Source organism: Scleropages formosus, chromosome 11 (genome assembly GCF_900964775.1).
Source record: "Scleropages formosus chromosome 11, fSclFor1.1, whole genome shotgun sequence".
Lineage (NCBI taxonomy): Eukaryota > Metazoa > Chordata > Actinopteri > Osteoglossiformes > Osteoglossidae > Scleropages > Scleropages formosus.
In genome coordinates, this window is record NC_041816.1 from 17,095,878 (window position 1) to 17,111,623 (window position 15,746).

At 41.6% G+C, this 15,746-nt stretch overlaps 1 protein-coding gene across 1 annotated transcript in view; it reads right to left on the minus strand.

The window, feature by feature from the left end:
- spon1b (spondin 1b) overlaps positions 1 to 14,157 on the minus strand; it is an 86,034-nt gene extending 71,877 nt beyond the window's left edge. Inside the window, exons 1-3 of the mRNA XM_029256256.1 lie at positions 12,806 to 14,157; positions 11,120 to 11,226; positions 5,207 to 5,340 (exon numbers count right to left, since the gene is read on the minus strand). Coding sequence (XP_029112089.1) covers positions 5,207 to 5,340; positions 11,120 to 11,226; positions 12,806 to 13,028 — 464 coding nt within the window. The 5' untranslated portion in view covers positions 13,029 to 14,157. The remainder of the gene's footprint in view (positions 1 to 5,206; positions 5,341 to 11,119; positions 11,227 to 12,805) is intronic.
- Positions 14,158 to 15,746: the final 1,589 nt, after the last annotated feature.

The following is a 15,746-nucleotide window of genomic DNA, read 5'->3' on the forward strand; positions in this document are numbered from 1 at the left end:
TGCGGACAGATCTTAATTAAAGTTTTGATTAACCTAAACTAGCTATGTCATTAATCAAAGTCTAACAATGTATGTATTCAGTGTTGTGCCTAACCTACTGAAATCACTGACATGGCATTTATCGTATTTTATGAAGTGAAAAACAAATATTTCCATTAACTTAATTTGAACCATTATGAGCACTCTATGACAAATATAAATAATAGTAAGTCTGCATCAAATGCTTTTAGTTTGACATGACTTGAAACGTGCCATTAATTCAATCAACAACTGAATAAAATAAAATTAATCATAAGGTCAGTTTGAAGAAACACCATTATACAAAGGGTGTTTCCAGGACAAGATCTGAGAACTACAGATAAATAATCTCAGTACAAGACAGCAGCATCCAATAATTGGGGTGCAATAAATCTTAACTGCACAATTTATATGGGCTAAGTAGTGTTCCCACTGTCCTAACTACTAGTTATTTTTGAAGGCACAACTATTTTTCTTTCTCTGTCACTTAATCTTATGCCTCTGCCTATGGACAGTTAGAAAAAATTCTTTCGGCACTTCGTTAATCTGCACACTCATATTTCTTAATATTTAGGGTAGGTAATTACCCTAAATTGCTCCAGTAAAAAAAAAAAGCCATCTGTATCAATGGATATTGATTGTATTTACTTCAACATTGTAAGTCACTTTGGAAAAAAGCGTCAGCTAAATTAATAAATGTAATGTAAATGGCTTAACATTTACTCTACTGTTAACCGATTTTCACATTTGAGTATTTTCGTCGTTTATGGACAAAAGCTGGAAAAGGAAAATATGGTGTTCTACAACAAGGTCATACGAAGCGTTCATACTGTATTTGCGTGCTTGTCCTTGTGTATGGCAATTTAACCTTGTTCTTTATTTCACCATTCACTGTAGTCTGGGACAATGCCGACAATTCACTGAAAAACACACGCTATGTGTGCAATGAAGTCACTTGAGGACACCGGCACTTTGGACTTTAACTGCAGCTGCGGACAGTAGAATTAGTTTCTGTACAACGGTTAGGTCCCCATGGGGCTGCTGACAATGGGCAACATCCACAGAGCCGTTCGGAGAGAAAACATGAGCCTATGCCAGGGGACACTGCAGAACGTACAGGACTCCTACAGTGCACCCTAACACCAGCAACACACCATCGTCCTGCTCGCACACTCGAAATCCAAGGGAGAATTCCCAGCAGGAGCGAAGCAAGACGGAGTCGGTCAGTAACGAAAGCACTGGATTGTCAGTCTAGGCTGTAAACCAGAGGGAGTAACTGTTACAAACAAACGTTGAATTGCTGATTATCTTAGTAAAAAAAGGCTGAATCCAGATCTACTGCTGCAACTCTAGGAGCATAATAGTGATCCTCACATGAAGAAATGCCTGCACAGCTCCCACATCAGATCTAAAATCGCCAGCTCCTGTGGCAGTCATCCTCTGGTGCTGTTAGTTTTACTGTAGCTTCCGTCTCTGGTCTGTTGGCTACGCCAGACCGCCTTCATGAAGAGCCCTTCTTAAAATAGCAAATCTCTGGCACAGACCATCTTTTAAATGAGGAGAATCATAAGGAACCTCTCCAGCTGAATTAGTTCCTAATGTTTAGTGGGTATGCTTATTAGCCTTCTGTTAAAGCAGTATGTTTTATGGACTTCTGTAGCAGGCAGGTAAAGTATTATGGTAAAAACAAATTCTGCAGCTCCATATCAGCAGAGAATGACAAAAATGACAGTCGAACACTCTCATTTGCATAACAGAAGCTTATTACAGTGACACATGCTCGCATAATACCGGGAAGTGCGATAAACTATCTTTTGTAAGAGTACAATAAACAGAAGCACCTATAATACGTACCTTTCCGTAAGCTTGGTAAGCAAACATAACATGATAAACCCAGCAAAATGTCAGTCACACACAGCAAAAGGGTGGGTGAAGAAGGAGAAGACTGTTGTCGCAGGTGAAAAGGCACAACACAGGGACTGACTTTGTAATGCCTAGCCAGCACATCGCTAATTGTTCATGATTTAATCCAATCTCACCTCAATTTCACATTTCTCGACAGAGAAGAGCATCCAAGCTTTTAGGATAGCCAAGCAATCAGCCGTAAGTAATGGTTATTTAACATCCAATCTAAATTCTATCAATGAGGTTTTTTAAGGCCGCACTCACTTTTCTGGCTTTACACTCACGGTGCTAATAATCCAAAATGTGTGTGTGCTTATTGTGTCTCTGTGTGAGATTTCTGATTGTTTTTGCAGATCTGTGTGCATAACCATTTATATACATTCCTTCAGGGTGTCATAAATGCACTGAAAGAAATAGAACACTAAACCAGATCCATATATTGAAACAGGGAATCTGAACAGCAATATAAAGTCAGTTTTAACTTTGATCGTACAATAATCTTTTATAATGTCTTAAAAATTTAAAATTTACAAAGGTCTGATGTTCAGCACTGTCATTATGGCACCGCACACGTACTGTATACCAATGACATTAAAGAACTCGACAGAAGCCTTAGGCCCTTCTCATTAACATACTATTTAGCAATGACAAACGTAAAGCACCGGCAAGACATGGGCCTAAATGCATATTTTTCAGATTTTAGAATGAAGTTTGCCATGAAATATGCAATTAAAAAATGCAAGCACTTTCTGTATTTCCATTAAAGGGTGAAGGTCTTTATTTAACCTAGTGCATAGATCGTCTTATCTCTTACTACAATGTATTATATCCACTGAATGCTACTGCTGGAAAAAAGCCAAGAATGATCCATTACCAAATTAATTATAATTTAGGTGGATGATGAGCCTTCAAGGAGTCCTCACCATAGCACACAGAGGAAGGGTTCAGCACATCAGACAGATCTGGCATAACTTAATAACTTTTTAAAATCATTTGCCCTCAGTTAATATTTTCCTGTTTTCCAAGCTCACATACTAAATGAGATCTGCAGATGAATAAATCTGTGTATTAATTCATTTGATAAATTATGCACCCCTTCAGACCACAACACACACAACTGATTAAAAATAGCATGCGCAGTCTTACTTGTGTAAACCACAAGTAAGTCTGAAACCACAAGCAAATGTCCAAAAATTCTGTTTATCAGAAATTTTTGAATATTATTTATAAGTGCAAACAGTCACAAAACAAATGTGACTCATATGTTAATCTTAGGGGGAAACTAAGACTATAATTGGCAAGACTGCCAGGACCTGAACGTAAGATCTTTCGTCTGTGGGTCTGTCTAAAATGGTTTCCATCTGCTTTCGTGACTGGTGCTTGTGCTTCAGAGAAGAGGGTCCCAGCCAGACTGGAAGCTGTGTCTTCTTCACTTCATACAAAGGACTGAGCTCACACTCCAAACCCATAGTGAACTCATACTTTTTTCATCTGCTGGAGTTCACGAGATGACATCCATTCACAAAAACTGCTTCTAATTCTACAAAAGAAAATGTTCTTTCCTAGCCGCACCTAGAAAAGAATATCTGGAGAAAATGGCAGGCAAGAAAGAAACCTCGAGAGTTGATGTCAGGTGTTGGGGGCTGTTTTCACAAACAAATGCGCTATTTCAGTGTGTCGCATGCCAGACCGTTGGAATTGAAGTAATTATCAATATCAGCAACAACATTCTTCTCCGAGCATTTCATGAAGCATATACCATTATAAAGAGCATTCTGATTTTACTGTTTCGTTGAGAGTGAACCATGAAAGCAAGGCAGCGATGCTCTTGCTCTGATGCGAAACAATCACCTCTTGTGGAACCTCGTCTTGTGGAATAATTACATGCTGGTTCGGAGGTCCCCCAGCTTTGCTCCAATGGCAGTGCTTTAATGGCAGTGCTTTAATGGCAATCTGATTGTGTTGCCTCTCTGCTTCTCAATGTACACAGAGCAAGAGGGAGCTTCAGTGGAACAACTGTGTCTCCCTGTAATTAAACTTCCTTTTCTCACATGCACTCATTTAGACTTTAAAGATAAGGAACCCCCTTTGTCTTTCCCTCAGCCCCTTCTGTGCTTCTCTCCTTTTCTCTTGTACTCATTATCTTTTTTTATTTGTTCCCCTTTCTCGCTTCTTGCTACATCAGTTCATTTTTTTCCCCTCTACGCTCTTCTCTTTCCTTTTTCCACCCTCCGTCTTTCTCTCTCTCCTGCTGGCTGCATCACACTTGGTCCCTCTTTCTCATCCCAAGATCTCTCTATCACCTCACCGTGCATGTGCTTCCTAGGGTCCGTGACAACACTAGAGAAAAGGAGATGGAGCAAAGAGATTTATGCCTGATTCGTACAGGGGGATTTGGGAATAATATGCTGATACCCACAAAGCAGTATGAAATTCAGGTTGGGGGGGACTTAATCAGAGACCAGTGCTGGGCAGAAAAAAAAAAAAATCACAGAGAGAGAAAAGCAGCTCCATTTGTCTGGGGTATCATTCATCACTCATCCTGACAAGCACATAATAAAGTACATTAATAAAAAATGCAAGCCTTTTTATGCCCTTTCACACACAGCAACACCAGTGGAAAAATTTAAAATAGCCAGTGGTGCGTTAGAGTGACAGCTGCACTAAGAGTTTTAATAATGCAGCTTTAGAAATGAGATGTGGGTCATGACCTCTGTGTCTTCCTCTTTATGGACATAAGCATAAGGTGTTTCTAGCCCCAGGTCTCCACATATGGCCCTCTTTTCTATATGGGTGCTGTTGCGAACCACAACACTATCAAACACTTTGTAGCGTGAAGTATGGCAGCAATAATAAATCCAAGAGAAGAAATGAAACATGATTTGATGCTGGAAATCCTTCCTCTCTGTCCGCCTAGAAGTAGGCCAGCCAATTAACCTGGATGCTTGGGTCTTCTGAAATGTTTAATGGGCAACCTCTGGCCCCAGTACACAGTTTATTTACTGTTACCGTTATTGCCATCACTTCATTCACGATGAGCAAGGCCATTTAAATGCCCACACATGGTACATAACAAGGCAGATTCTTCCCCCTTTTATGTGAGATAGAACCATTACCACCCCCATCCGCTATGCCTCATTGCAAATCCTGCCTTTTTCAGTTTGTAGTCAGAGTAGCGTCTGCCAGTTTCCACGACTTGGCATTTGCTTTCAACCAACTGCATCCCTGTCTGTCTCCCTGGGAAAATAAACAAAACTGTCACTGCATGGAAGAAATGACCTACTTCAGGATGACACAACCACTGCCAGTTGGTGGCGCCGTCCAAAACACTTGTATTCTGGTCCTTCTCCTTGGAGTGCTTTCAGTCACAGCAGGCGGACAGTTGGTCATAAACTGAGTGTCCTCTTCATCTATGATCTATGAACAAAAAAGGAAAAAAAATAGATGTAAAGCTAGATGAGAAGTACAAAAACAAAGTTTAAAAATGGAGAATTTTTACACTACATCTCTAAACTCTGTTGAAATCTGCTTTCCATGTCTAATATTACTGATGTGCATATGTTTGCAAAGACAGCAGTGAAGTTTGAACCATTTTAAGATTTATAGTGTTTTTCACTTCTATTGCTGTACAATATTGCAAGTGTGTTTAAATATAATTACAACCATAATTCAGGGGTCCAGTGATAAACTGACAGGTTTACATACAAGTCATTAAGAGCTATGATTGATTAAAATAACAACGCTGTCCACAACAATTCATTTTGTCAGAATCCATACTGCATTTTACAGTCACACATGGCAGGAACACTGAGAATGAAGGCTCTTTAAGGACATTCTTATGGCCTATAAGCCAATGCAACTAACTGATATCTCCTGCTACTACTGTGCTGAGTGACAGAACCAGGTAAAGTGTATGTGTCACAGGTGCTTGTGTGAAAAACAAGCAGCAACTGGCATTGCACCAAATTACATTTGTCGACACTAAGGATTTTATTAAGAGTTCACTTTCCCCCAGCACACTGCACACCGGGGCTGCAACTGGTACTTCAGGAAAGCTACAGATGAAACGGCCTCCATTTTTAAATCCCCATGATGATTACTGGAGTAGATCCAGTTGCACTGTTCTCGTCTTCTGTTCTGGAGACCACGCTTCAGTTCCAAAAAAATTCTGCAGACAGTCCACTCCGTTATATTGCCTTTTGGAGTAAAGATTGAGATTCAAAGCACTGCATTTTACCAGGAAAACCGGTTTTATGGGAACCAACACAAAGCACTAGTATTAATTTCCCTGAAAGTAATGCTGTTCCCCAGTGTACTTATGGGGGCTTTCATCAAGACAATTTGCTTTTGAAGAGAAGGGGGAGTAGATGTCTGGCTATCTGGTCGCCAACCCTTGCTGCTAAGTAAAACCTGTTACAGCAGGAGTCAACAAATGAGACACTAGGACCCCTACCCACCATTAGTTTTGCCATGTTAATGAGGCATAATGTTGAATTTTTTCTGTCCATGCTCACAAAAATTACACAAAAATAATATACACTCAAGGATTTTACCAGGCTCATAAAGACATGTTTCATCATTCAAATCTTCACAAAGACACATTAGATCTACACTGGAATAATGTCTATTGCACAATGTGTAACCTACCCACCATCTCACACTACACAGGAAAGAAGGTCCAAAAAAATATACTGGGTTCCCAAGGTGTCTAATAATAGCTTTCTAGTTCTGTGGGCTGGACTTCCTCACATGTCCAACCCTAATTATGTCCATGACTGTCCCAGGAGAGTGCAATAAAACCCAGCTGTGAGGGACACCAGCTCGCCGTTAATGTCTAGCAGTGTTGAGTGCACAACAGCTGTGGTACCTCCGCAAAAACATTCCCCTTCCAGTGCAAGGAAATGGAAAGCACTTGTTCATGCTCACATGTACAGAGAAGAGAGCATTCCCGAAATAAAAGCGCCTTTGCACACTCTGGGACCATTTCAATTATCGGGCTCTGTCCAGCGGTCCAGCGTGCACTCTCTCCCCTCCTGACACCTCTGAGACTGTGTAAAAGCTCCGCAGCTATTCATTCACTCCACTCTCACTGCCCTCCTGGTCCCTGAGATTCCTTTTTATGCTCTGGATCAATCAAGTGCGAATGCTCTGTCTCGTTCACTTCTTAAAACAATAAGGTATCACTGGGTGTGACCAACCAAAAGATGCCAAAGAAAAAGCATCGAACAAGCTGAGAATTCGATGAAGCCAATGGGCTGCAAAGTAGATACAGTATGTACAACACAAGCAGTGTAAAAGCTAATCTTCAGCTGTGACACTTTCTATGGAGTTTCATACCACAGGACAGCCCAAGCAGAACTTATGACACCTTAGGGAAAGTTGTGCTGCACGGTAACTTGCTAGTAAAGCTGATTGAGTGCTTGTCATATTGGCACTAAGCCACAGGCAAGAGTCTGTCCACAGAGGTCTAAGGAGGCCAACAGGGTATGGAGAGCTTGAATGCTTGGATGTATAGTTGCAGCTTTTGGCTCAGAAATACACCATGGGGATAAGGAAGAGAAGAATTCAGTCCCAGGCCCATGGACCCTGTTTGACCGCAGAGGATCGGCACATGCAACTCTGAAGAAATGTCTCTCACGGGAGTCACAAAGGCATGCCCACTCCATGTTTCCATCAGAGAGCAGTATCTTGGGAAGGAAAGGATGAGATTTGCCTTTGGTTGCGGTTACTGGGACAGCTGGGGTCTGCTAATGTAGTAGCAACTTGAAGTGGCACCATACTACAATATGGACAAGGCAAGGGCAGCAATATGTTAATCACCAGTTCATTTTTGCATGGGCACTAGCACAGAGGGATGAGGGTCTTTCAGATGTACAGATATGAATAACATTTAAAGTAAAGACAACAGCTACACCAAACCATCTTGTGCTGTCATTTTCAAAGAACACAAATGTATCCGCTCCACGAACATCACATCTGTATACTCTATTTAGTGCTGTACAACATTATGCATGGTTCATGCTTAATCTTTGAGTTTATAACTTGTCATTTTCCTTAAAACATTTTTTTAAAATTTATACATCATCTGTATTTTTACATTTTAAAATCATTACACTGCATTCACAGTATTATTTTGCACAGTCCCTAAGCAGAAAATCTGATTAGTTGTTGTCGTGGCTCCCTTTTTCATTCCTGATGTTTAATGCAGCCTGTCATACAGCAGTGAGCCTGTGCTTTGGAAGGAAACTCAAAGATGTTACAAAATAAAACAACATGCAATCACTGGGAAAAACCAAAAGCCAGAGACTGTACTTTAGAGACTAATCTAATCTAGACAAGCAAAAAAATATCTCCTCATAGTTATATTATAGTACTAGGTAAAATCCATGAAAGTTACCGTTAAAGGCAACGTCCATTTTTCTTCCTGCAATCATAGAGATGCTATAAACCACAGCAGCATTCAAAAAAAATTTCTATGAAAACAAATGTTTTCTGCATTTTTGAAGAGCTTAAAAATATGCAGAATCCCTATCTAATAATAAAAAAAAAAACATTACATTTCACTGTTTCAAAGATTCAAAAATGTTTCATGAAAATTACAAACACATTTTACCGTAAATGTCATTTTGAGGGTTGCATCAATTATGCAGCCTAGACTCACAGGAAATGAATACTAATACAGTTATATCGAAATATGCTCCCAAGCAGTCCCCTCTCTGCATGTAATTTTTATGTAACTGCTTCATGGCAATTCTTCAAGTCTGTCATGATGCCTGACAAATACAATTTGTAGTTATGTTTGTTTTGATTTAACATACTGCTAGGTTGGTATGGTTTCTTCTGTTGACACTCTTGTTACAATAGAAAAACTTGGTCTGCAGCATTACTGATGCTTATCGTTTTCTTCTTGCCAAATAGTACAATGAACTACATACTGATCTATTTCACTTGTTCCCATACAATTCCAAAGCAAACTACTGAAATACGTACGGCTTAGGAAAAAGTCAATGTATGTACAGACCTATGCAAAGTAAACGGTTGTATAATTGTAATTCTTTGTACATTTACTGTTCTTAGTGTAAATTTTTGAGTATTCTAATTAATTGTTTTACATGTGGACCCCAGAGAGCTCTGTGTACTATTTAAAATTCATGCAACTTCCATACAAATAGGTTTCATACCCTTCAAAAATAATCTCATGCAGAAAATCATAAAAATGTCATTTTTGGTGGCCTCAGCTGAATGTAAAAGTTTAGAATGTGAAGAACTGAAAGGGTTAGCAATTGTCTGCTAATAGCACCCCTTGAAATTAGCGGAGCACAGTAATTGGTGGAGTCAGACACAGGTTAACAGCCAAGCCGCCACCCTGACAGAGTTGCTGAGAGTGCTCTATTGAAGTGACATCAACCATGCACTACCTTGCCCTGGGAACTGGACCTTTATTCTATGTGTTCTTGACATAACCTGAGGACAGTTGACAGTGCAAGAAAATTATTACTCACTCGCTGCTGAACAGGCAGAAGGCAGAGTTTGCACCTCAAACTGAAAAGTTCTAATATGCTATAATCAGACTAATGACTGACTTCACATCTATAAACTCTCATGCATATCTCAGCTTGAATACAGTGCTGCACCTGTGACTTCAGATGAAGACACGACATAATTCGATGGTAGGAGCAACCGGTTCAGTTTGGTTCGATCTGGGATGGGATTCCTCACTCACAGGCCCTCGCATTACAGTACGAGATCTAGTGTGTGACCTCGCCACATGGTGTCTATTTGCTTGTTTTGGCTGAGGCCAGGTCATGCTTCCTTTGCTACAGAGAAGGACTGAAAACATGAAGAGGTACAGTTATTAAAGGCTGTTTTGCAGTCCAACAGGAGGCCTGTTTGATATATATGTATGAAAAATGCACAAAAATTGCTAATTAAAAATCTGCTTAAAAATTCATACACAAAGTTTGGTCATTACTTATTCATTTGGCTGATACTTTTTCCCAAAGCAACTTACAATGATTTATCCATTTATAGAGCTGGCTCATTTTTACTGGAGAAAACTGGGGTAAGTACCTCGATCATGAGTATGACAGTGGGGGGTGGCATTTGAACCTGGGTCCTTCGACTGCAAGGCAGCAGCTCTAACCACTGTTACCTACCACCACCTATACAAATCCGTTTTACCGTATTATACAACAAATCACTATATAATGCTATAACAATCACTGTTCCGTTATATGATGACTATCACTGAGGTAATACATTTTCTCTGATTAAAGCATAGCATACATCAAGAATGTGCTTGTCATTGACTTAAAAATTACTCCCATTTTTGCCAAATAGAAAAGGTACAAGGTTTGGGACTCAGAGCTCAAAACCAAGTCTTAATTAGCACTAGCAGTTTGAGACCAGCTCATCTGGCTGAATTTTTGCTCAAAGCATCTCGTTAAAGGACAAAAGCACAAGACAAGAGCATTCTTCTCAGGTGTCTCTGAACCACTGCCCTTCATGAAGTACTGAAAAATCTGAGTTTGTACCGAGTTTGGGCAGTGAAGCGCTCCACTGCTGCTGGCTTATACTGTGTGTCTGTGCAATCAGGGAAAGGCAAACCAAGCACAACTTGTCCAGCACAACAGGCCCACATTTAGTGGCATTAAGACCAACCAGCTGCAGGAAAAGCAAATGCCTTTCCCAGATGCCAACCAGAGAACTGAGCCTCTGGGGAGATTTACAACTCGTGTGAACGCCCCTCCTGTCTAATATTACTGTGGAAATGTGTGGAGCACAGGACCAATTAAAGAAAAAGCAGGCGGAACTCGGGTCAAAGCCGCCCGATGGAAACGCGCTCTTGCAGGAAACCGGGAGCGTCACGACGTACGTGCGTGCGTAACACAGTATTGCGTCATTAAGTATAACGTGGTGCCGCGGTTGCAACCTCGAGCACTAGGTCTGCCCCGCGTGACAGCGAGCGCGCGAGTGCCGCGGGAGGTGTCGTTTTCCCGTCACTTACCGCTACCAAGTGACGAACTACTTAATCACCGCTTTATTTATCACATTCTCTGCAGTCTGTTTCTGGTTTACACATATCTACAGGCAGTGGCAGCAAGCTGTCAATTTAAATGTTGCAACGACTGTGTATTTTATAGCGTTGGACCTCCACGGTTTGTGGAGGAGTAGTTTTGTTGTAGTTTTATCTTACCTGAAAATTGCCAGCATAATCTTCATCTCTCTCGCCGTCCTTTCCCTCTCTCAAAGCAATGAGCGTAAAACCTCTGAAATAAGAGGGACTCGATGCGGACAAAGTCACTAAAATGGGAAATAAACGACATCAGCTGTAAAGTGAGAAGACAGGACACTCCTTCAATCAACGGCAACCACTGAAATTCACTAAAAATTTCCCCAGTTGATCATACACACATGATAAGTTCAAACGTTGTCTCTGGAACCCCGAGGTTTCCTCTGCACGATATTTCTTACGCATTTAAAGTCCCCATATGCAACGTCCCAAACGACTTATTAAAGGATTAATCACTGAGCTGCCGGGAGAGCAGTAAAGATGTGGAACATTTATCCCCGAAACGGCTGAAACACTCTCTGTAACGTGCATATCCCATTAACCTACAGCGAAACAAAGTGCACGTGTGAAAACTAATTTATAATAATGTACATCCAACATTACAGCCACCGTCGGTGCGCCGGAGACAGAGGCGAAGCGGAGGTCAAACATTATTTCACGAGCTGTGCCTTTTGCTTTATAATACGTCTCAGAGACGGTGACATGATGGGTAAAGTTCAAAATTGTCCCCATTCAACATTTTTTTTCTCCTGTTTTCATGATCACAGACTTTAAAAGTTTGCAAAGTTAAGTTTGGGGGATTGCAAAATATACGTGCAAAAAAGTGTAAACAACTGGTTCGACAGAGGCTGGTGGCTGTGTGAAAAACATGATTCACCTGTTGTGGGGCTTTTTTCAAAACGGGGGGTAGCCTACTACAGTAAGGAAAGTGTACATGTAGTTCTTGTGCAAAATGCGAGGAATGAATTCTTCTTCGTCCCCCCGGGCACTGACTGTTCTGAGAGCAAAGCCATGCCTAGATCACACCTGGATTTACCTGGATCGTGCCTTTCGCGCTCTCTCATTTACAGCCCTGACTGTAATACGTACAATATTTTACTGCGCAGTCAGTGGGCACACAATTACAAAGTTTAAGGCTCTTAGAAGTAATTTTCTGCTGCGTGCTTTTATTCTTAAACTAAGAAAGTAACAGTCGTGCATTTCTCTTTTGTTGCTCTTGATAATGTTCTGTATCATGCCGGATGTTGACTAGACTAATACTAAATGTATTGTCGTTTTAAATCCCCTAAAGTCCTTTCTATAGCATTTGCTGCCTGTCTTACGCAGTTCTTACCATTTGCATCCCCTTAGGCTTAATAATTCCCTTTTCTTCAGGAAATTGCATTTACGCCGAAGCCAGTATTCTGTAGCAATGAATGCGTGCAAAATCCAAGCGCGCGACTTCTTAACGGTTTAATACAATAATAAGTTAGTAACTATCAGTGTTCGCGAGTCAATCCTCATGTTAACAGCGTGTGCTTTGAAGGTTCTGGGGTTAATTTAAAACAGTTAACATGAAAGCACATGGCAAAAAAAAAGTTTCAGATGCAGGGAGCCCAGAGAGCCTGTCAAAGAATGCGACATTTTTACTGTACGTTTCCTACACTTAGTTAGTACAGTACTGTGTCAATAGAACAATGACATCATGGTCCACATATCATATTCCTTCATGGATGTGACACCTCCAGGGTTACAGGTAGGTGTGCTGTGATCTAACATTGGTTTTCTTCTTGTATACGATTTAAGGGAATCCTTGCGATGCTCACATACCTCTGTAAGTGCTTCCAGGCTGATAATTCTCCGGCTCCCCCTCCACTCTGAGCCGAAACTCATTATAGCCCTCTCTCCTCGTACCCTGAGCCCTTAGGATCCTGCTGCAATATCCATCCGATTTCGACGCCTTGTCTGCAGGCTCCTCGGTGAAGGCGACCGCGCCGCACGCGAAAGTGGAGACGAGGCACTGCAAGAGCAGCAGCCGCGGCTTTACTCCCATCCTTGGCAGTAACGCACAACAGCAGATCTATTGAAGCAGTCAATGAAGGAAGGAAAAAAAAAAAAAGAAAATATAAAAGAGGGGGAAAGGGAGGAAGGGGGGGAAAAATAACCCTTCCCGTAACTCCAGAAAATTGAGCAAACTTGTCAATTTCTCCCCCTGCGCTCTCTTAGCATGTGAAAAGAGGGGTCTGGGGCTACAGAGGACACGGCGCCATCCCCGGTGGAGCGGCCGTGGGATCCGGAGCCTCCAGCGTGGAGAAGTGCTCTGCTGATGGGCGACTCTCGACTGTTTACTTAACAGAGTGCAAATTCACAGGGGTTCGAGCAAACAGCGGAGGGGAGGGCAACGTGTCTGTCTCCAAGACATCGAAGCAAGCGAGGAGCTCGACTGAATGGAGCGTGCCAGCAGCAGACTGTGAACAAAACGCGAGGAGACGCTCGGACCTGGAGCCGCTGCGGGCTGACATGGGGGAAATTCCTGCTGCGGGCTCTCTGGTGATGGATGGATGCTCTGTTTGCACATCGGCACATCCCAGCAGAGCCCCGCGCGCACACACACGCGCACACACAGAGCGGTGGTGTAAATCGTTACGTGTGAATGTTGCGATTCACTAATACATATATATATATAGTTTAATTCTAACTGGTCACCGTCACCGTGTCGTATTACTTTTTACCAAAAGGCAGCGCATATATATATATTGAGGGCTTTTATCGGTGATGGCACGAAAAACGAGGCGGAATGCCGGAGTTGCATCGCGCGACAAACACGCTCGAGCGTAAAGCGACGTGGCTGCTCCTCGCTGAAGTTGCGCGGCCGTTTGGAAGGTGTGAAGGTGCCACACTGCGCGCAACGGACACGGCGCCGCTCCGCGCTTCCAGGCGCACACTCTTACATAATCAATGTGGAACAAAAAGCGATCGCTCGCGAAACTTTACGATGCCTCCACCTATTGTGGAGCCTGCCTGTGTAGGCTAATGGAAACCGAGCAAAAAAAGTAACAAAGTGAAAGGTAAAAATACTGTGTAGGAAAGCGGGCGGACCGAACCCATGATGGTATGATTCATAAGGCAGCCGCCGCTCGGTCGGTGCCCAACAGGGTGGGAGAGCGGCGTCCCCCGCGCGCATTTGAACATTTCACCATTTCCACACTTATTATTTTAAATTGCATCTGCACACTGACACTTGACTTGGTTCGAACCTGCCTTGGATACGTGATTACATCATACTTACAAAAAATCAGCCTACCGTATCATGTGTACATATAGATTTTATACTGAGATATACACTGACTATTTGTCTATGTATAAATTGCATATACTCTGCACTTAAGATTATTAATAGGGAATATTCGAAACCCGAAAAAATAGCTGAGGCAAGTTCGCTGCGCTGCATATTTATCATTCATAATTAAATGTTTTGTGAACTGTGGCAGTCGCTAGCCGGTCACGGAAGCCCGCGTTTTATTTTTGCGCCATTTAATTATATTTTATTAATAAAGAGCTGTACTGTAGTGTTACGCACCGGTGTGGAAACTCGTGAAGGATGGAGAGAAATTAGAGTGAATTTAAAAATGTCACTGGGGCTTCCATAGTGTTTCTGGATTTTGTGTTGATGCGTTTATTTCTTTTTTACTAGACACTGTGTATTCTAAATGTTAGGTGATCCTTGTTTTAAGAAGAGAGAAATATTATGTCATATCGACACAGCTGGCCCACTGGAAGGAGATGAAAAGTGAAGGTACACTGGAAATGGTAAAGAAAACTTGTCTGTATCCTGGATATCAAATTGGCAGATTTTTAGTTTAACCTAGTGTAAATACAGATGAGGGCAGTGAGGCCAGAGAGTTAACAGGGTTTTTGTCCTGAGAAAATAGACCACAGTCATTTGAAGTGTGTCCAGGTTCTCACAGTAGTGTCCACTATGTCACCACAAAATCTTCACTATTGGTCCCAAGCGTTTCCATATATACAGTATGTGTGTGTGTGTATACATATACATAAGAATCTCTGAAATTACAGTTTTATGTAAAAGGAACCTACACATCTGAAAAGAGAAGTAAGACTTAAAAAGTTTTCTCAGAATCAGGAATGATCTCTTAAATGTTCATCATAAACAAATTATGGAAAGATGACGTCATTATGCTTTGAATCTACAGCATGTGCCACTGCTTTTGCTATTCTGATATGAGAAAAATAAAAGGACATCCTCATTTGAAAGTCTTTAAAAATATTTTATACAACATAGCTAGGTTTTTGTGTGAAATATTTTCATGAATGAAATAAAATCTCCACATATTTCACAGAGGATTTTTTTTTCCCCAGTCCTAAAAGCCCCACTTCCTGTACCAATACAACTAAAGGAGAATTTAATATTATTCTTAAGTGTCACAACAGTTGCATAACATCTTCATAATTTGTGCTATAATGCAGCAGGAGGCCAGTCTTTTCTGTCGCCTTCAGTTGTCCAAATTATAACAAATACACATATGAACTCAGGTTTAATTTGCGAGCTGAGTAAGGTGCACAAAAGAGATTTGTGCAGCGACTGGTGGACTGCAATGTTCAAGGTGGACACTCTGTGGCAGTGCAAGGACTGCTGCTGGACAGCAGGGCAAGGGACAGTGTCACTCCAGTCTAGCAGTGTTCTCTGAAGCACATCAGCCTCCCACGCTGCCAGAAGCCCAGACATGCATCATCTCCCCTCCTGACCCCA